We start from the raw sequence: 23,232 nt of genomic DNA, 5'->3' as shown, positions 1-23,232 counted from the left end.
GGTTAGTTTAAGAAGGGACTGTCCAAAAGGGAACACAATATGGGAAATGAACATTTTAAGGCTGCATGAAAATGTTCATTATTTAAAATGACTTCCCTACGTTTTGCTGAGTCCCGAACCTGCTGATTGAGATTGCTGCTGCAGTTTATTTCATTATAAGTACATCCCTGAGTAGATGAAAACCGCTTGCTGAGCAGCAATTTGCTGGAGGAGTTCTGAGCTTCAGCCTACGGTGTAGATTTGATATTGGGATTTAGTCCAGTTTTTAGTTTTTTCGGAACATGCTCATTTTTACTGAAATGTACATTAACTCCAGTCTTGAAAATGCTCTTCAGTTGGAGATTTTTGACTACAGATGAGTTAACTGCCTGTGATTTATATGATCAAAGTTCCTTTTTCATCAAGTCATCCTTGAAACTTTTACATTGTGGTTTGAAAAGACTCTTGAGTCAAACATTTAGGCCCCTTATTAGCTGATGCTTAAAGTCTGCATTCTATTCTAAGGGGCATATTCAATTGTCGGCAGAAACACCGTAAATCTCACGCTCCGCACACTATTACCGCATACTTGCCAACTCTCCCGGAAAGTCTGGGAGACTCCCGAAATTTGGGTCAGTCTCCCGGGCTCCTGGGGGAGCTGGCATTTCTCCCGGATCCAAGATTTCACCAAGAATCGCGTTATTTGACGCAATTCTCGGTGAATCACGCCATTTTGGAGGGAGCGGGCGGGGTGAGGCCAATCGCGTCATTTTGGCACCGCCCCCCGTGACGTACAGCACGGTTTCACGGGGGGAGGGGCCAAAATGACGCAATTGCCCTTGCCCCGCCCCCTCCCGCCCTCCAGTCATGCCCCCAACTCCCGGAAGCAAGTTTCCGGGAGTTGGCAAGTATGTATTATCGTGCGCGTAAAAAACGTTATTACGGTAGTTTTCTCACTGGATTTCAGCTTGCAGCTCCCTGAGCCGCGAGCTGAAATCCAGCTATTACCGTAATAACGGTAGTAGTTTTAACGCCGTGGAAAACGGCGACAATTGAATATGCCCCTATGTGTCCATTGCCAATTTCGTTCAAACTTGCTCTTCGTGTGTCTGCGTTGTGGTTATTGGAATGCTGCTTTCTCCATTTCAGAGTGTCCAAAGATCCATTCATCTCTATGACAGTACATTATGTAAACACTACACTAGAATTGTGCTGTATATTGTCCCATTCATGTCAATGGCCCATTTATTTCAATGGAGTTGTGTCATATATGTAGAAACTCTATTTGAATGAATAGTCTTAAATGAATGGGCTGTGGCATGAATGGAGCTTCACAGTATTCATCACCAGCCAATCACATCATAGCTAGTGTCGGAAACCACTTGTGATTGGCTGATCAGCTACGGGGAGTCCTTGTCAATTCAGTACACAGTCAATCTGCGGTGGGGATCCTAGCTAAGCAATTTTTATATTTTGTATTGTTCAAGTTTTTTTATTTCCTGTAGATTACAAAAAGAACTCCCTTAGATTACAAAATAAGAAGCGTTTACCTTGATTACAAATAAAGAACATTGGATTACAAGAAGATCCTATTTGATTACAGTTTAAGAATATTTCCCATTGATTACAAATAAAGATTTCCTTAGATTACAAGTAAAGAAACCACATTGATATGAATGGGAAAAGCCCTATACATGCTACCATACATACCCAGTGCATATCAACTGTAAACCACATATTTGTTTTTGCATGCACAGGCAATGCCAGTGGGTAAGCACTTAGCATTTAAAAATTCCACTTAAAAAAAAAATTCCACACAAAACTAAAAAATAGTTTTTGATAGTGATTATAAAGATAAATTATAAAGTTATACTCACCTTAGTTGCAGTATTGATTCAAAAGGCTTGTATGTTCAAGCGCTAAGATTCTCTCTCCTACTATAATTTACTTGACTCTGATAGCTCATACTTGCCAACTCTCCCGGAATTCGGGTCAGTCTCCCGGACTCCCGATAGAGCTGGCAAATCTCGTTGCAGCCACCACTAAATGACGTGAATCACGTCATTTTGGCCCCGCCCCCGCGACAAAATATCATTCCCGCCACGGGGGCGGGGCCAAAATGAAGCGATTTGACCTGCCCCGTCCCCTCCCGCCCTCCAGTCACACCCATCTCCCGGAAACAGATTAGAGAAAGTAGGTAAGTATGGGATATCCAGCGGTGTTGTCGATGCCCCTCCTTCTTGAATTCTGTGCAAAAGAAAAGTTCATTGAGCTGAGACATTGACACCCGATCAGCCTATATGAAGCAGGACTGCCTTAGTAGATGGGAAAGTTGCAGTTCTGGACTGTATTGTGGGACCTTCTCTATCAGGCAGAGCTGGATTAAGGCTCTGGGGGGCCCTGGGCACTTTAGACAGGGGGGCCCCTAAAGTGTACTATGGCTATAATTTTAGACAAATACACAGACAATACTGTGTGCACTACTGTTAGGTGCAGGTAGCTCCCCCTTCATGAGTAGAGCAGTGTGAAGTGGGACATACCTCCCAACTGTCCCTGTATTTCGGAAAAATTCCTGACTGAGTGGGTCAGTCCCCAAACTCAGGACTGTCCCACCAGAATCAGGACAGTTGGCAGAATGTCCTGCTCTCTCCTACCTGTTCTTCCCTCTTTCAATACTTGTTGCTGCTGCTTGGGTCCTAAGCTCAGTTGTGCTTGTCTGGATCCTGTAATGTTGGTTCCCTGTTTGGAAATAGAATAGGTATATGACATATAGAAATATCAGCAATAAGTGAACACAGTAGGCCTCCATGCCTCTATGCAGTCCGACATTAAATCAAAACAATTCATGTTTTATTATTAGTGCTCCTTTCCTGTAACCAGCCCAACTGTAAAATAATTTTATTCATCTTTAATAAAAAGACCCATTGCCCCCAAACAACCCCAACATTAAATTAATCATCCCACCCTACATTGATAAGTCTGCACCAACCCCACTATTAAATTAAATTGCCCCACCATCACCCCTACAAGCAAAATAACACCCATTAATTACTACCTCACACTCACAAACACTACATTGCCACAAGCCCCGTGCCCTCACACACCCTACATTGCCACAAGCCCCCTGTGCCCTCACACATTATACAGCCACAAGCCCCCTGCTGCCCTCACACACACATTAGACTACCACAAGCACCCCTGCTGCCCTCACACACACATTAGACTGCCACAAGCACCCCTGCTGCCCTCACACACACATTAGACTGCCACAAGCACCCCTGCTGCCCTCACACACATTAGACTACCACAAGCACCCCTGCTGCCCTCACACACACATTAGACTGCCACAAGCACCCCTGCTGCCCTCACACACACATTAGACTGCCACAAGCACCTCTGCTGCCCTCACACACATTAGACTGCCACAAGCACCCCTGCTGCCCTCACACACACATTAGACTGCCACAAGCACCCCAGCTGCCCTAACACACACATTAGACTGCCACAAGCTGCCCTGCTGCCCTCACACACACATTAGACTGCCACAAGCCCCGTGTCAACACACACACACTTACCTTGCTCTCTGCTGTGCGTCACTCTGCGCTGCTCAGACAGGAAGTGAAACAAGCACTTCCTGTCTGAGGCCAATCAGCCTCACGATTGGCTGCCTGTAGCTACCACTGACTCCCCACGGGAGGTGGGGGGGGAAGAAAGTTAATAAAAACATGCAGCAGCTTCTCTCCTCCCAGGCTGCGGGGGGCCCTCAGAGAGAGGGGGGCCCGGGGCACGTGCCCCCTGTGCCCCCCCCCCCTTAATCCGGCTATGCTATCGGGGTAAAACTGCACCGAAGTTAAGTATAACTCTGTATTGTATGTGTTGTTTTACTAAATCCACATAAAAAAGGAAATCTTTGAATCTGGGTGTAGTTATCCTTTAAATTACATTTCAAGACCATTTTTAACAGCTTCACTTACGTAATAATCCCCTAAGGAAATACATCATGCATTTTTAAATTGACTTGAGACTGCCGACAATACGAGGAAATCAAGAAATTTGTCAACTCCTTTCATGAGTCTGCGCTACTAAACTGTTCTCCACCCTCGGGGCTGCAGTAAATCCAAGTAAATGTGACTATGTAGACACCAAACACATTGTAAACACCTTATCTTGCATGCCATGCAATATAATAATGATATGTATATAAATATTATAATAGCACTTCTAACACCATATTATATTTTTGTTAACCTCTACTCATAATCTCCTGACATGTTTTGGGCAACTAGGGTATATCAGCATTTACATCTGTGTAATACGTGAGCCTTAAATGAACATTCTAACCTATTTCTTTGCACGTTGTAAGTGCTGCATAAAACAGGAGAATGCATGAGAACCATCTGGAGTTTAGAATAACAGAAATATGGGAAGGGTTGTAGAGAATTGTAAAGTTCCTTTATGGAGGCAAATATTTATTATATTCAGACTTAGTAATTCTGTGTGAAACGTATTCCTTACAACATCCTAGTAAGTGGATGACTGTTAAATGTGGTATATTAAGTATAATGTGGGTTATTATTCCATCTATAGCCACAAATCACAGTACTTCCAAAACTCTAACAAAAGTAAGATTGTTAAAGCAGAACTATTAACTTTCAGGAGAAATATTTTAGCTTATTGAATTACATATTCTAATGATGGAAGAATATTTCTGATAATTATTTTACACAGCATCTTAAACTGTCTTTTTACTGATAATCTTTTCACATTTATATTCTGCATGGTGTATAAGCTATACTGCTAGTGGGGTATATTGGTGTCCTATCATTTAAAAAGATACAGGAACAGTTTTAATTTGTAATAATAATGTATGTGTTTTTGTTTTTAGTAATATATATATATATATATATATATATATATTTTAAACAAAAGCACTTTTATTATTGTTTAACTGTTTATTACCCTCTCTTAGGATGTAAGCTCGTTTGAGCAGGGCACTTCTTCCCTCGTGTCTCCATACCTGTTCTTCTGCTCCGTCCTTACTCCATTTGTCTGTCCCAGAGTTTCTGAAGCACTGGTACTTTGTGTTTACTGTTCTGTACTGTTTAACCCTGTATGGTTTACTGTTTGTACTATGTACGGCGCTGCGGACACCTTGTGGCGCCTAACAAATGAATGATAATAATAATAATAATAATAATAATAATTATATTTATCTTCCTGATACAAAATAATGACATTATTATGCAGAATGGAAATAATCACATGGAAAATGTATCTCTCACAATCCCACATTTTCTATCATCATCATCATCATCATTTATTTATTTATATAGCGCCACTAATTCCGCAGCACTGTACAGAGAACTCACTCACATCAGTCCCTGCCCCATTGGAGCTTACAGTCTAAATTCCCTAATATAGACACACAATCACACACAGACAGACAGAGAGGGAGATAGACTAACAGAGAGGGAGAGACTAGGGTCAATTTTGATAGCAGCCAATTACCCTACCAGTAGTCCTCAGCACCTGGAGGAAACCCACGCAAACACAGGGATAACATACAAACTCTACACAGATAAGGCCATGGTCGGGAATCGAACTCATGACCCCAGTGCTGTGAGGCAGAAGTGCTAACCACTGTGTGATTTTATATATACTATTGTGAAATATACAATAAATGGGGGAACCATAAGTGAGCATTCATTCATTTCTGTCTGCATTACTGAAATAAAATGAGGAAAACGGAGGCCAATGGCTTAGGAAGCAATGTTCGGAGGTGGGGGCTTCACTCCACATGCATTGTACCCATGCATGCTCAGAATAAGCTCCTGCTATGATCTTCTGAGAGAGCGGTATCACAGGTTCCATAGCAAAAGTTAGAAAAGTTCCCATTGATGTCCCTCCAACCTTCTTGGTCCCTGCTCTGCTCTCAGAAGAGTTGGTGCCTCCTGAACATGGCTGATGTTGACTTCCTTCCGTGGTAGGCATCAAATTTTGGGCATATGCAAAATGTAAGGAATTCCTTAAACAAGTGAACTTTCTGGCTATGGAAGTACAAATGAATGATCTCACGAATATTGGTAGATGTAATATAGGGAAAATGACACTGTCAGGTATGGGAAGGGCACAGATGTTACCACCAGCTTCAATGTTCTTTTCAGCCCTTTGCAGGAAAAATGTTTGCAAAATATTTTTTCTTAACATCACACTGCACGTCTTTGCCTTTAAGTCCAAACCTCACTAGAGTAGCCCAAAGATATTAGTTCTCACCCAGTCACCCAGCACTCATACTCTAGATCAAGTTTAGGGTAGATTTAGCAGGCCTTTTAAAACGGAAATGTGAGCCAATCAGATTCTAGCTATCATTTACCTGGTGCATTCTAAAAAATGATAGCTATAATCTGATTGGTTGCTATGAGCAACACTGCTTTAGAAGGTTTGATAAATCTACCCTTTAACTTTGTACTGTTCCATCCCAAAATATAGACAACATAGACATAGAGGTGTTACAAATCTTATACTGTAACAATATATAGTGATTCAATGAATACAGAGGCAAACTGAGTAGCCATAGGTACATATTTTCTTCTAGGTCTAGGTTCCACAGAAGACACTTCTTCTGGTACTGCTTGTTCATGTTCCAATTTAGCTTACAACAGTAATAAAGAAAAGTATTATGCAGTATTTTTTAATTAATTGATGACAGTTTTATATAATGACTCAAATTTTCGAGAGAGATGAGTATTTTTTTTTCCTCCTTTTGCAATTTTGCGACATAGTATATGCCTTATCCATCAATATAATGACTACAATCACTTAATCTATCCTAGGAAAATAGATGGCTAGAATTTCCTAGCCGTTCCAGCTAATATAATACTGCTCCGTCATCGTATTCCCATTGCTGCTGTGTTCATGAATATGTAGAGGATCATACTGTTATGGCACAGGGGAAATAATGTAAAAATCTGGTTTTAGCACTGGGAAGTTCAGCATGAAATCTTTGTTTCTTTATCTTTATTGGTCCTCATTTTCAGTTAAGATGCAAATTTGTACCTGGATTAACCATGTTCTGATGCAAGGGGTGCAAATGAAATTTGTTTTTTCATGCACGGAAAAATACTGTCTGATTTTGCATTTAGCACACAAATACTGGGCAGCTTTATTTTTACACAGCAATTTGGAGTTGAGGTAGGATGCAACTGTAAATCTCTCTGTACATTTTGAACACCCCTTCCCCCACAACTTGGTTTTGCCAAAGTGGAAATTACACTTTCCAGTTAGATTGTCTCCTAACTGGAAATAAGTGTATAGTACTGTAAGTTGCCCCCAGAAAATAATATTTAGCACAGCCCCACTGTGCATCACTCTGATTGGTGGGCACCAACCCCTCCCTCACTTTGATTGAACCTTGTGGCTAAGAAACAAGCAGAGGATGCTACCCAGCTGCTCTGACTGTGTGTAAAACATGGCTGCCAGGCAGATGTATGTAGTGTGCTGATAGGGTGGGCCCCGTTCGGCCCCCTCTGATTCCTGTATGAGGTAGTGTTATGTACATCATAGGTAAAACCTGCATCTGATCATGGAAAATAGTAGTTAGTTACTCTGTTATGCAATGAGCAGTTTTAAAGTATTCATGTATATATTTATTCATATAGCACGTTTAAGAAGATAACTAAACAGGTATTAATAAATAAAAGTAAAAGTAAGATGGCCTGCATGGAGGAGTTTACAATAATTAGGTATAAGAGAGGTTGAGGACAGAAACCTCCCTCGGAGTTTCTCACTATAGCTACTCCGTGAGAAACAAATTGTTCATCATGAAGATCATATTTTGTTTGAGATATTAAAGGGGTTAGAAAGTCCCATTCACTTGGCAATTGTCAGACGCCATCCCCGCGCCTCCTCGCTGGCCGGGGATAGATGTCTTCCTTTTCCTTCCCCGCTGAAGTGCCCCGTCGTCAGGGTGGATGTGCGTCCGTTGCCGCGCCCTGACTTCCTGTCGGACGGTCAGCGCTTCTGACCGCCGCACCACTGCCCACCAATGAGGGCTGACTTCCTACTATTTATTGCTGGCTCAGAGCAACGAGTTTACTAGCCTCCAGCACTCCTATGTTCCATAGCCTCCTGATTGATATTCTGTGTACTGACCCGACTTTCCCTGACCCTGTTTTGGATACCCCTCTTAATTTGTGCTGTATTCTCTGGTTTGACCCTTGGCTTGCTGACTACTCTCTGTTTCCTGATTTGGTACTTCATTTGCCCGCACGGTTCCTGACCCCAGTCTGTACGACCACGATTCTCATCGCCATCTCACGGATAGCGTCCTGGGAGGGCCGCGACCTGCACGTCGTTTGCCGCAAAACCCAAACTCCCTTGCGGGGGTCCCTGGTGAAGACCAACGGCGTGTTAGACTCCGCGCCACCTGGTGTAGCAGTGCCAATATCCGCAGGTTGCCGCATTCCTATAAATCGTGACAGCAATATTTGTTTAGGAGGGGACAAATAAGGCATCCCAGGAGTGGACATGGGTTGATCAGTTCACCTCCTATCACTGAACGCCCTCCGCTGACTAGTCCCCCAGCGAACTGGAATAAATATTGTGGAGAAGGGTTTCCGTCCCCTATAAAGCTGTATTACCATGTGCAGATTACTTGTTCCTTCCCCTCCCCAGAGACCAGGGGCTGCACCTGGGGCTTTCTGGTTCATCTCACAAACTGAGAAGCAGAATGAAAGGTATCAATGAAGTATAATGAAGTATAATCACCCACCTCTCCACATCCAAATGTAAATACTCTGCCACTTAGGTGATCAGGCAGCTTTAAGGTATTGTGCGAGAACAATTAGGTTACATTGGAGTTTTTGAGTTCCAGAAGTAAGAAGCTTCATTGGAGGCTGAAGATATGATTGAGCTGCATTGGTATCGGGGTGGTGAGAGCAGATCAGGCTCAGCAAAGGGTGCAGTGGTGCACGCAGGGGGGTTTCTGAGTCTCTAGAAACCCCCCCCTGCGCTAACTAAGTGGCCACTGTCCTTTACAGCAGCCACGGCGCTGTCAAAGAAGCGTCCGCGGCGGTGCTGTATTGTATACAGCACCGCCGCAGACACTTCTTAGACAGCGCCGCGGCTGCTGTATAGGACAGCGCTGGCGAAATGGAGCTGCTGCGCATGCGCAGCAGCTCTCTGGGTTTTTTTTGTGTTTTTTTTGTCGGCGGGGGGAAACCTTCCCCCCGACAATCCTCCATGCGCCGCTGGGGTGAATGCAGATATGACACATGGAGTGATTCCCATAGGTATCATCATATTTGGTGTGCAGTTCACCGTATTATTTCATTAGTTGCCCTATTACCATCTCTTTACACAGTTCACACAAGGCAACAAGCCTTTGACAAACATTGCTGTGTGACTGGATCATATAGGCCACTAAGCACCTTTAATCTGGCTGGACCAATATGCAATATGTAGCATTTAACCTCATGTATCCAACTCCCATTGTCCCATAGATTGTGAGCTTGGGAGCAGGGCCCTCTTACCTCTATGCCTGTCTGTTTGACCCAGTATTGTTTTATTACTGTACTTGTTCCCAGTTGTAAAGCACAACAGAATTTGCTGTCACTATATAAACAAATGGTAATAATAATAATAATAATAATAATAATAATAATAATAATAATAATCATGTCCATATCTAATAATCTTATAAACATTTACACTTGATTCCATATGACCCCAGGCATTAATGTAGTCTGGTTTTATGTGTTTCCTTTAGTTTAGTATTTTACAGTTCTATTGTCAGGCTCCATCAGGGTAGCTGGAGTAACAGGTGGTAAGCCTAGTTGTGGGGGTTCCCTCGTGCATAGAGTGTAAGTAACAAGAGGACCATATACTGCATACAGCACGGTACCTGAAATTAGGCAGTAGCCTTGTCTGTATTGCTGTACAGTATCAGTAAAACCTGGAGGTGGAGTAAGAGCTGTGTATCATAGAAGAAGTGTAAGTTAGCTGTGGAAGTGCCATGTGAAGGGGAGAGACAGAGCTGTTGTCAGGCAATACACAATCATGGAAGGTATTATAGGGTTCAGGATTCATAAACAAGCCAGGATCAGTTTAGATGCCAGATAGAGCAGGGTCAGACAATCCTTGTCAGTCACACAACATTGAAAAACAAGTCTGGAACCAGCAAATCATGACCATAGAAATGGGTAAGCCAACTCAGGAAATAAGAAATAAGGATTAAGGAGAACATCCCTTCCAGGGAGCAGGAATGCACGGTAATCATCATGTGTGAGTAAATTATAGGAAGAAGTTTATATAGGCCTGGGGGATATCCTTGTTAGTCTAAAATGAACATATCTTAAGATTTTTATACTTTTCAGCTAGGAAGATTTAGCATGAGAAACTTTAACCCTAACTCTAGAACATAAATGACCACTAAACCTGTACTAAAGACCTTTTACTTTGCCCTTGCATTGTATTAATTCGTGTTATTTTTGAAAAACTACATAACTTCTTGATGGTGCTGATCCAAATCTATGGCATTTCTTAACAATTAATTTTATTTGTATGGTTCATACTGCATAAGAGAAGTATATAATAATGGAGGGGCATATATGTCTGATTTGATTACTGGGGACACATTAAGTGCAGTAAGAGGTCAAGAAACATTCCCTAAAAAGTATTTAGCCCTTTTATTAGTTGAGGCATAGGGCACCACTGGTACAATGCCTACAGATACCAGCTTTGAAATAGATCATGCTTATGGACTATATACCCTCTTTCTGGAACATAGAGATATGGCATTAATTCCACTATGCCTGGTAGGATTTTTGTGCCTGTACATATAAAACATGATTACATTATATTGATTCCTTGGAGAGAAACATAATGCCTGTAGGTTCCTTATGGGGATTGTATATGTCATTGAAGCACATTTTATTTGGCTACTTCCAGTGGGTACAAATTTAGACAGAGGTCTTCTCTTATGTAAAGTATTTTTTATCCATTATGTTTTGCATAGGATTCTACACAGGGCTTAGAGTGTTACATTAGTATATTATTTCCATAATTATCTAATTTATTATTTCACTCCTATATTTACTTGAATTGATGTAGAGTGTTCCTTCTTTATTAGATCTAGCAGTCATTTATCAAGTGTGCCTTCCGTATTAGTAGTACTTTTCTTTTCTCCTCTCTCTAATATCTGTAAATTTGTCAATGTGTTTATTACCATTTGTTTACGATTTTGTAAACATTGCAAGCTACGATAGTGTTAAAATAATAAAAATGTATTGGAAATAGCTAACTAATGCACACATTTACTTTTAGTGGTATTTTTATGTAATAACTGATTGGCAAATTAAGTTTTATGATATCAGTGCTGCAACAGAACAGAGCCATTTGGGCTACTTTCTTGTGTAGTTACCATAGTAACACTTCTATTCCTCTTGGTAAAGGTCAGACTCAGAGTTTATCCTTTTGTTGCTGATGTCTCTTCAGAACACTTGGCTGAAAATTACAGATTGTGTTCCTGGAATAGAAAAACTAAACAATTGCATTGACCTTTAGAATGCCTAATATATTTGTATTAAAACCCTATGCAGAAATATTAGACTTAATGTCAAAATTAGAAATGCTGCACAATCGTTTTAAAAACAGAGCTATTAGAGTATATAATCATACACTTTTATTTGCTTATGGTATATTTGAATGGAAACGATCATAACATTTAAATCTTCATACAAGTCTCAAATAAAAATGTAAATATAACCTGTATGGAGCAAAGAAAGTTCCCTGTAGCTACATATGTTGCAATACTTTCCTATGGTCCAGAGATACTTTCAATAGGATATTTATTTAAAACATACTTTTCGTCTCATAAGTCTCAGAACTGAGATGAAGGATTTGCTCATATAAAAAGACGTCTCAGGGTAGTGGCTTGCGAGGTGTGGAGGAATATTTAAAGTTTAAATATTTAAAGTTTATTAAGTACATTTTATTAAAGTTTGAAACATTTATAGGGTTTGTATCACAGGAGTCTTGATTACTGTATGACCGATGAAAATACTTACTGGTTTCTTGTGTAAGTGGTAGGTCTGGGAACTTTTAGATCAATGTCACTCATTGGAGCCAATTCAATGCCAAGTGATGTGACACAGACCAATCCTCATAACATTAAGCATAAAAGACATGATGTCCATTAGTTTACAATTGTAATTTTGTATGAAATTTTCCTCTGTTTACGTTAGAGACTGGGCTTTTCTCAATTTCATAAACAGAGCCATTTGTCCTTTTCACCCTCCTTCTCTGGGTCTCTCTATGTCTCTCAGTCAGTGTGTCTCTCTGTGTTTTTCAGTATGTATCTGTGTTTCTTTGTGTTGGTGTCAGTGTTTCTATCTCTGTGATTTTGTATCAGTGTATCTCTCTCTGCATCAGTGTCGCTCTCCCTCTCTCTGCATCAGTGTCTCTCTCTGCATCAGTGTATCTCTCTCTGCATCAGTGTATTTTTCTCTGTATCAGTGTATCTCTCTCTCTGTATCAGTGTATCTCTCTCTCTGTATCAGTGTATCTCTCTCTCTGTATCAGTGTATCTCTCTCCCTCTCTCACGCTCTCTCTCTCTCTCTCTCTCTGTATCAGTGTATCTCTCTCTCTGTATCAGTGTATCTCTCTCCCTCTCTCACTCTCTCTCTCTCTCTCTCTCTCTCTCTCTCTCTCTCTGTATCAGTGTATCTCTCTCCCTCTCTCTGTAGCGTAACACATTTTGTCAGGGGTGTGCACATTACAGGCATGGAGGGATGAACACTACAATATGAAAAAAGGATATGTTCAAGAAAGAAATGACTCATTGAATACTATATGTGCCATCACCAGGATTAATTCAGTTCATTTTGCTAAATTAGTATCTAAAAACAGTATTTAGATGATGTCTTTGCCCGAGGTTCTCCAGACAATCAACAATGATGTTTAATGAAAACAATTTTTTTGATGTTGCAATGATGCTTCTAATTAATTAGCAGAGCTGTCCAGAAATGATTTGTGTCCAGTCACATGCCATTAGAACTTTCTTAAGGACCTTTGGTGCCAATAGCCCATTACAAATTTATGTCCTGATTCATTATGTGATCGATAGTTTCAGATATTTAGATTTCCCATTACATGGATAACCATTTTCATCAGAGAACTGTTTGTCTTGACTGACATTTTCCATTTGCTTTTTAAACAGGGCTCAGTAAATTTGATTAGGTAAAACAAGTCTTCCACACCAGTTGAGTCAAAGGGTAAAATAGAATAAATATGAGTCTCCGTGATAAAGTGAGTTATGTCACCATGTTCAGCTGCCCTAACATAAAGAACTAGTTTGCATCTCCCTCTTGACTGTACAGAATATAGTGGCAAGGAGGCTTGCTGGTTATCTGTGATTGGTTCCAATCTGGTCTGACCGAAAGAAAGGTTCCACCTGTGGTCAGTCCCTAACTTGCTAACTGCAAAAGATGGAGTTCTCTTACGTTTGTGCAAATGTGGTTATTTCACAGGCTTGGAAAATTCTGCTGTGTAATTGATTAGAGTGAGACGTACACCTGTTTGCATAGCGCATCTTTGCGCTTTTTCGCACTATGCATGCAACTTTTTCAAACACAAGTTACACTTGACCTCGTTCCACTTTGGGTAAGGCCCACAGGGTGTATGTGTAGTTTCACATCTGTTTTCCCTTTGATAGTCGGTAGGAAGCTTTTAGTCAGTGTCCCGAGCACGCTCCCAGCTGCCGTGAATTTGGGGTGTTTTCTGTATGAGGTTACACACGATTCCAGCCTGCAGTCTCTCTCTACCTATCACACAGGTTATAGACCTACTGAATCGCCCCCCCACAGCGCTCTCACGCCCCCACACATTTCAGGTTTGCCACCACTTTTGAATATGGGCAATAGGACCCCAATATCCTGGCACACAAGGCTTCTGGCTACCCACAGGCTAGCAAGGCTCACACCAGCAAACAAAGGGTTAACTCTTCACACCTCCAGACTGTTACAGAAATGTAATTGCAAACACACTAAGCTTGTTAATCAAATGTATGAACAAATCACACACCGGCATTCAAAGGGTTAACTTGGTTGAGCTATATTCTTCTTAACAGGCTAATGGATTCGTTAGAGTATCAAGGACGCAACTTACTAAATTTTATAGATTTAATATACAAAGGTACAGGGCATTCAGATATAAAAAATAAATAAATTAATAAACAATTGACATAACATACACAAGCAAAACAGTTTAAAAATAAAAAGGGTTTCATTCAGAGAATAATTTACATGAGTTGTATAATTTGTGCCATGGGAAATTGGCTAGGAAGATGGACAGCTTATCAATGTGGATTGATTTTCCCAAAAGACTGACAATTTGTCACTTCCCAACACAGGTTTTTTTAAGCAAAATGAAATGGGATGGTCTTCACAGGGGCAGTGTTAAATGTTAATAGGGGGGCAGGGATGTCCCCTGGGTGTCACTATAGTGTGCTCACAAATATTCCAAAAGTTTGACCTTTGGTGATTCTTCACAGATATATCCCAGAGACATAACTCCCCCTGCAATAAACCGGTCATAATCTTCTGCACATTTAAATACCAAACATAAGGAAATTATGACAATGTGACATACCTTTTGATGAAGAGTACATAAATAATCTATTATTTATGTTTCACTTTATAACATATATCAGAATTTAGCCACAATTGAATTAGCACACTGATTAGGAACAAAACCCTCCTTCCCCCACTGGAAAAAAATAGTCTTCATTTGGTCAGTAATTAACATATGAAAGACTGTAGCCTGGTTCGTGTGAAAGGTAAACTCCACCCACAAGAAAGGTTTTTCAGACACTTACACAAGGAGACACTTTCCTTTTGGTGAGCTGCTGCTACCCTGACCAGACATGCGGCCATGCAGGGAAGTAAGTTATCTGACAAGTAGAAATGATGAAGTTTTTGAATGGAATGAAAGAAAGGTGAGAGAATCTGTATACATAAAAGTTATAAATGTTGTAATGAGTTGTTGAATGGAAGATGGACTTCGAATCTGGACGCATATGTGTAGAGTACATGAGAATGAATTATCATTTTTACAGATGATTTAGTGCTGTAATGGAGTCATGAAAGCATTGGTGTTATACATAGTTCTGTGGTTCTGTGTTGGTTTAATTCTGTAATGGAGTTTTGTATGGAAATAGTTTGCTTTATGCAGTTCAGTGTAAATGCATAGAAAGTGATGGATTATTCAGGAAGTGGTCAGATTGTTAAATATAACGTTTTGTTAGACTGTTGGTTAAAAGGGAAAGTAGAGGAAATGGATCTAGTATGTGGTTGAAATACCATGTTATGCAGTTTAGTGTAAATGCATATAAAGTGATTAGGAAGTGGTCAGATTGTTAAATATAACGTTTTATTAGACTGTTGGTTTAAAGGGAAAGTAGAGGAAATGGATCTAGTATGTGGTTGAAATACCATGTGTTAAAATGGTTGTTGGACTTTGAATGAGAGATGTGAACTGAATGGATTGTGTCTGTTTTGTCTCCCACCCCCTAGGTCAGATGGTTCTTCCCCCTCCTCCCCCTGCAACACACACAGTACATTCACACACATACACTTACGCACACACAATGACTTATATATTTATTTTACAGCCAATAAGTATAATATATGCCAACAAAATCTATACTTTTTGTAAAATATTGTTATACTATATACTGTTTTATAATATAATACAACACACTTTAAATGATGTTATATCTTGCTGTGGTTATTCTTGAAGATATGAGCATAAGCTAATATATGAATATTGGCCCTATGGATTTAAGGGAATATAATAATTATATTTCTTAGGTTAATTTATAAGTACCTTTGCGAAGAGTTGGTAGACGGTAATAGTCTTATATAACATTATTAAATGGTCACCCAAAAATTTGCCAGATTATTAAGGGTATTTAAACCCCTCAAAGGAGGAAATCCTTTTACATTTTTCCTACAGACATGTGATTATAGCTGTTCCTGGATACCGCCAGCACCTCCCGTTCACAACCCTGGTGTGATTTCTGCTCCTTAGTATGGAGTGCCACCCAGATTTCCCAAAATATTAACTATGATGACATTTTCATTTGAAGCTCATATTTCTATATACCTGTATAGGCCTTCAAATGCTGCCTTTGGCTGCAAGGATGTCCAGCTGTGACTGGTCCCACAAAGTCTATTATCGTGTCCAAAAACTAACTAGTGTCAGGATATAGCTCACAGCAGGGGCTCTTTGAAGCTGCCACAGGTGACACTGCTATCTTCTAACATGAGTATGTGCAGAGTCACCGAATACACATACAACAGACTTTCTGACTTCGCATTTTACACTTTAGTAGCTCAACTTATCAATGGATTCAATTGATATACAATATTTACACTGCGGTTATGATTTAGGCTTTAATCCGCACAATTGTGTGATGGGTTAACCCTTATAAATAACTGTAAGTTCTCTATGTTCACGACAGTCAGTATGACAGAACCTGGGTGTACCTGAGGATTCTGGTACATCTACTTTCAGGAGGCAGTGCTGAATCTCTGCAATAAACTACATTAAAATACTCCTCAAACGAATGGAATGTCCTTCTCTACAATACAAGGGTGCCAACTCTTCTAGACAAATAAATACCAACCTTCCTATATCTGTAATACTCCTGTCCTGCTAATAACACTGACACAAATGCTTTACCAGCCAGACCAGTACAATGCCTCTCACAAATAGGTAATCATGTGTCCTGAATTCTCCCAGTCTTTCTACCTTCTTTGTGTCTGAGAGATTTCCAGGATTAATGACAATAGTCATTTTGGTTACTGTATTTGTAGTGCCATTCATGTTCCCCATCACTATAGTTTACCTTACGGCGAGTCTAGTCAGCCTAAGATCTAAATTACTTTTTCTGCAGATAAAACAAATTATTATAGCTTCAAAGCTTTCAGATCTCCATCACATCATCTAGGAGCAGCTATTCCTTATCTTCAGTGACTGACGAGAAAATGAAGGTGTTCATAGACCTGATTTTAAAATTGAGAAACCTATTTGTTACGGTGTGAATGGAAAGGATCCATTTGAGTTTCTCTGTTCTGTAAGGCTATTGTAAGTAGTGTGCTGAGATGATTTGTTTTCCCACCCTCTGTTATATGGAGTATCACTGGAGTGTGATAAGATGTGAGATACAGAAATACAAGCTTACAGTAAGTTATACAGCTTTGTAGTAAGTTCAGGTTATGAGAGGAGACATATAGACTCATATAACAGCCCATGATATGTTTACAAAGATCATTTGACAAAGTTTAAAACATACTCACGGAAGACTCTATTTATTAAGCAGGGAAAAGCCTGCGAGGAGTGTTTTCACCAGAGATAGAGCTTCTACCTATCTATGGCTACCGCTATGGCTGTTGCCAACGCTATTCCCCACCGGCAGAAAGAGATGCTTCCCCATGGAAGTACAAGGATTGCAGCAGTAATATATTGTTTTTACAAGTGGAACTTAAATTCCAACTCAGGGTCACTCATGTGTAAACCCACCAACACTGGCCCAGCCAAAGCGGTAAGACTGCTCTTACCGCTGTCAACCAGTATCACTCAGCTGAAGCGGAGATATTTTCTTGGTAAGTCATGGTGAGTGGACGTTTTCTATTGTTTCAATAATAAGAAACCAGACCTATCACCACTTTATAAATAATAGACCCTTGAACTAGGAAAAGAAATGTTCAAAAACAGAAATGTCTAAATCTTCTCACATATTACAAATATTGAAATGATCACACAGGTTTCATTTGGCAAGACCATAATGAATAATGCACATATATGGATTTTGAAAAATAAAGATACACCTCCTCAGAAGAGTGCAAATTTGTACTTCAGAGTAGATACATTTTAGCATTCTATTGGGGTTGGATTCGAAGATTTACTTCAATTCTAGTTTTCTGTAGAATATACCATATGCTCATGTAAAATTCTGCACAGAACGGAGGAGTTTATTCAGTAATAATCATATTTCCTGGACTCATGTAATAGGTGTGTGGACACCAGTCTGTTAGGGCAGAAGCCCCTTAGTACTCTGATATCTAGAGGCTCTTAGGATCGCACAGAAAAAGAGAGAGAATGGATACAGTGGTATATTTATTACACAGGATAAAATCCAATGTGACCAATGGTCAATAAACAATTATAATGGTAAAGTCAACATCCAAATAGCACAGAAAAAACCTCACAGTGATATTATCAAAGTAACAGTGATATAAAGAAACAGTCTTTTTGTTTTACAGGCTAGAATGGATCGTACAGTTTCGTGTTCAAGCAGCAGTTTAAAACTTTCCACAGAAAGTTCCAAATACTGACCAAGCTGTATTTTCACTGTCCCTGCAGTAAGTTTAAATTCCTGGCCAAGCTGTTTGTCAAATGATCCCCGTGGTAAGTTCAAAGCTCCCGAACAACGCTGTGCTCAAGTCAAACTGCTGCAGTAGTTCTTGAAAACGTAATGGTTCCAGACGTGCTCTCTATCAATGTGAAAAGGATCTGAACCCCAGTATCCCTACTCCAGCAGGATCACCAGGCTAACAGACCCATGAGCAACTTCGGATGGAGCAGAGATTCTTGGCAGCAAGATATGTAGAGCAGTTGTGGGGGAGACGTGGGATCAGATACAGGAATCATGATGTAGCTGGTGAGAGACAAAACTCTACAACAGCACAATGATGCTGATGACGATCAGCTAGATGACGATCAGCTAGACTAGCTAGATGCTTCTGACTGAGTGATTGCACCTTGATGCTTCCAGCTGATTGTACTTAATTCATTAGCGTATAGCTAATGTTATATGAAGTCATGGTCCACTATTTGAATTACGTAGCTGTTATTTCCATTTGGTCTACAACAGGAAAGAAGATTGTCATTGGATTTTTAAAGAGGGAAAACAGAAGATGTTTGTATTTCATTTAATCTGTATCTGTGTTTTTATTTCATTGCATTTTATATGTAAAATTTTCCAACTATTTTGAAATTAGCTGAAACACTTTAATTGTACAGTGGTAGATTCCATGCAATGAATTAAGCAACCTCTGAAGACAACTGATACCCCTAGAGTATATTTATTTGTATTTTATTATGATAAACAAAACAATGGTCTTCCTATGTATGCTTCTTAGATGAAAGAGAAATCAGTAAATTGGAAAACATTACTCCGCTCCTATACATAACACAGGTGTCAAATACCATTAAAATTTAGAAACTGCACCGTTAGCTTGTGAAGACTGGTGTGACTTTCATAATAAAGGCCCTTCGTCATCACCTGCATCTTATATAACCATAAACCAGACAATTCACACAATCAACCAAAATAGCTTTCATCAGCGAGCTTCCAGCCCAATTACCCTGAGAGATCCATCACCACTCCAACCTTCCTGTCGGTCTCTATGCCATGACTATAAAGTATTGATTGCAGTGACGATGTGACAGGTGCATGTTCTGTGTATGTATTCATACTTTCATTGATATATATGAGCTCCCATTTTGTCATAACTTCCTGCAATACGGGAATCTTCATTGTCTTTGTTACAATGAAAGCTGATAATTATATTTTAACTGTCATAATGCCTATTATAAGCATCAAGGATTCTGTGATTTGATTGTTTTTTAAGATGATAAAAGTAACAGTGAAACATTAGGGCTTATTTAATACCATGATAAACCATAGCAAATAATTAGATATATTTTACAGATTAGTGCAATCAATTTAATGAATCCATAACTCTGATGGATTGCTATAGGTTACAGTATGTGTTCTACTTACACTATTAACTATATCCTAATTAGATATCAGACCCTGCCCCATTGGAGCTTAGTCTAAACTTCCGAGCAAACACAGAACGAGAGAGATTAAGGTCAATTTAATAGCAGCCAATTAAGCTACCAGGATGCTTTTGGATTGTGGGAGGAAATTGGATCACCCAGAGGAAACCCACACAAACACGGGGAGAACATACGAACTCCTCACAGATAAGGCCATGGTCGGGAACCAAACTCATGACCCCAGCGCTGTGAGGCAGAAGTGCTAACCACTAAGCCACTGTACTGCCCAAGAAGAGCAGTAAACCAGCATCGCTGAACCCCCCCCCCCCCCCACCTTCCCCCCTGAGCAGTCAATGCAGTGTCTGTAGCTCCTCCAGTGATCTCCAGCCTGGTCTGTCCAGGTCACATGTCTGATTCACACCAACACATCCTGATTTAGCTGGGTTTGCCCCCCTAGCTCCATAGGCTATGTTAAGTGAATTCCTTTTGAACAGTGTTTAAAATAAATGTTTTGAATTTTGTGTCTAGCTCCAACTTGAGGCTCTGTGATTTACAAACTCAATAACAGTGGCGTCTACCTGACAGGTCCTATAGAGTTCTGCATATCATTTAGGCTTTTATTTTTTTTATTTTTTATTTTTCATAAATAGGCTCTTTAAAGATTATTTTCAAGAAACTGCCTCATCCAATAGAGGTGTTTGTGGATCTTTCAGCAATGTCAGAGGACTTTCCTTTTGATCAGCTATGTCCAAAATCCGCTATGATCCATTGCCCCTTTGAAGTGTTAACTCGTCTTTCTTCTCCTTCTTCTTCCTTCTGTTTGATTTTTCACTTACCAAAGTAACTGAGCCAAAAGTCACAGAAATTTACAAAGTCAAGAACTATTCTGACAGTCGATAAACAAAGCCAAATTTACAGTAAGAACAAAAAAATAATAGAAATCATTTACCCTGGGTGACACTATTATAGAACACACAGAAGTGTCACACCAATATTTATGATTGTAAATGCCATACTTACCATCGCTGAGTCAGACCTAGATCTGGACATATATTGGTGTAACAGTATTATAATTGTCAGTAAAAAGTACTAGCCATCAGTAATTTTTTATAAAACTGTCAGTTAAAGTATTTTCAAGGCTTGGCACACCTGTTATTATCATCTAAGTTGCTGTATGAACTGCAAATAATAGTTAATGTGTGGATAGGATGGATCGGTACACACAAGGGGTATGTGAATAGATGGGATGACAGCTCAATATAAAGCTCAATAGCCCTTCAGGTTTGTGTTTGTTCATGTTCTCATGTACTGCACTGCTTAAATGTCACATCAATTTAATCTCCAGAAGCCATTCGGCCTGATTGACAGATAGTATACAAAAACCGAAGATGCTCACACATTCCATCATGTTGAATGGCAGTGTTAGATGAAGGCGTGGGACTTCATGTATCAAGGCAAACATGGAGGAAGAGTGGCTCATCCCCACTCTTTTCTCCACATTGACCTACACAAAACTGCTTTGTGTGTCCATCTGGAGGGTGTGGCTGGAGGAGGAGTCAGGGCAGAGGGAGGGCATGCAGGTATGGTAATGATAACATGGCCGCCAAGAGAGGTTTGAGGCCCCAGTACAGTGACTTCTTGGGGCCCCTTCCAGAGCCTCCAAAGGGGGCAGGCCACACCAGGTTGGTGACCCCTCCCACTACATATGCAGGCCATGTACCTTGTTCCTGCCCATCTGCCCTTCTTGACACCCCTAATTGATAATAATCATTACCGCTGCTCTTCCTCTCCTCCCTACGCTGAAATCCCCCATCACCTCTACTCAGTCTTTGGAGTGGAGCTGTGTGTAATAAGTAGATGTTAAATATGGCGCTGCTCTGCGCCAATAATAAAATGTGTACATTAACCCATAGAACACAGGAATTGTATGTACTGTTCTGCGCTATTCTTGTGTAATGCAGAATGTAAACAGGGTGATACAGAAATAGGTGTGTAATGGATAAATTAGCTCTAATATACCTATAATACACTGAAAGGTGCAGTGTTGTACATTTCCTGTTATTTCTTCCTCATACAGAGTATACACATATTAGTATTAGACCTGGTGCTCCAAAATAGTTTGTGTGGTTTACTATATAAAAACAATAAAACCGATTTCTTCTTATATATAAGTATCCTGTTTGTACTAGTTATTGTTGCAAGTTCAGTAGATTTAGTCATAACAGATGTATTGGATTTTTAAAAAAATATATTGTATAAAATGTTACAATTAAATTATTCAGTTATCATTTTAATAAATGAATACATACAACCACTTGCATTCTATTCTAATATGCTCCCATTCCCAATGCATATCTCATTGCTGCCAAGTATTCTTAACTCTGGTCTTTTTTCTGTTTAAGACAAACACCATACAAACACCATTTCTCTTAGTCTTTCTAGTTATAGCTTGAAAGGTAAGGCAGGGCTGACATTCTCTCCTCATGTATTTTTACCCTCATTCCTTAGATTTCCAGGAATACAATAATAATTATGCAAAACAGCCATCTTACAATGTTGCATTTGTCACTAGAAAAGAAACCATACTGAATTAAAAAAATATTATGGCTGCAAATACAGGAAGTAAGTGAGATGGCAGCTTGTAAAACTTCTGATCTCTGGAATACAAGGCATGAGGAACAGAGGTGAAGTCATTGAGGAAAGGAAAGCAAAAAAAAGAAGTAACTTTGCACCTTGGCAAAACCATGTTGCATTGGAGGGGGAGGTAAATTTATAACGTGAGGACAGATTATAGTTGCGGTAGGTCATGTCCTAGATCAACTTTACAATTTCAGTGTAAAAACAAAGCTATCAAGTATTTGTGTGCTACACGAAAAAACAGCCAGTATTTAACTTATGCGCAAAATTATAAACTAATTTGCACCCCTTGCATTGTAACATGGTTTGTCCAGGAGCAAACTTACTCCTTTTTCTTGCTTTACTTTCCTTAATGAATCAGGCCCAATATGTTATCTTGCACACTTCTATAAGAACTTTTGCATCCATAGTATTAGATTAAGAGACCCAAATTTCACACCCCCATGCTGTACATTTCTAATAGTGGTGACTGATTATTTTCTACCGTATGCAAATTTTATTTATTACGACTAACAAAAAAATCTGTGCGTCATGACATCTGTACCTCATAAGCCAGGATTAGACAAATGTTATAAGTATGAAAAAAATAAAGGAAAGATTGTATAATTATTTCTTCTTGTTATTTCAGGATACAGCTGGACAGGAGAGATATCGTACAATTACCACAGCTTATTACCGAGGTGCCATGGGTTTTATATTAATGTATGACATCACCAATGAGGAATCATTCAATGCAGTACAGGACTGGTAAGTATTTCCTACTTCTTGCT

General features: G+C 39.8%; 1 protein-coding gene across 2 annotated transcripts in view; it reads left to right on the top strand.

The window, feature by feature from the left end:
• Window positions 1-23,232, top strand: part of RAB3C (RAB3C, member RAS oncogene family) — a 156,127-nt gene that overhangs the window by 87,007 nt on the left and 45,888 nt on the right. For both annotated transcript variants that reach the window (XM_075183256.1, XM_075183248.1), the window contains exon 3: window positions 23,091-23,209. In XM_075183256.1, coding sequence (XP_075039357.1) covers window positions 23,091-23,209 — 119 coding nt within the window. The remainder of the gene's footprint in view (window positions 1-23,090; window positions 23,210-23,232) is intronic.

Source organism: Mixophyes fleayi, chromosome 1 (assembly GCF_038048845.1).
Source record: "Mixophyes fleayi isolate aMixFle1 chromosome 1, aMixFle1.hap1, whole genome shotgun sequence".
NCBI classification, from domain to species: Eukaryota; Metazoa; Chordata; class Amphibia; order Anura; family Limnodynastidae; genus Mixophyes; species Mixophyes fleayi.
Note: the sequence above shows the minus strand (reverse complement) of the source record. Positions and strands in the feature narration are given on the sequence as shown.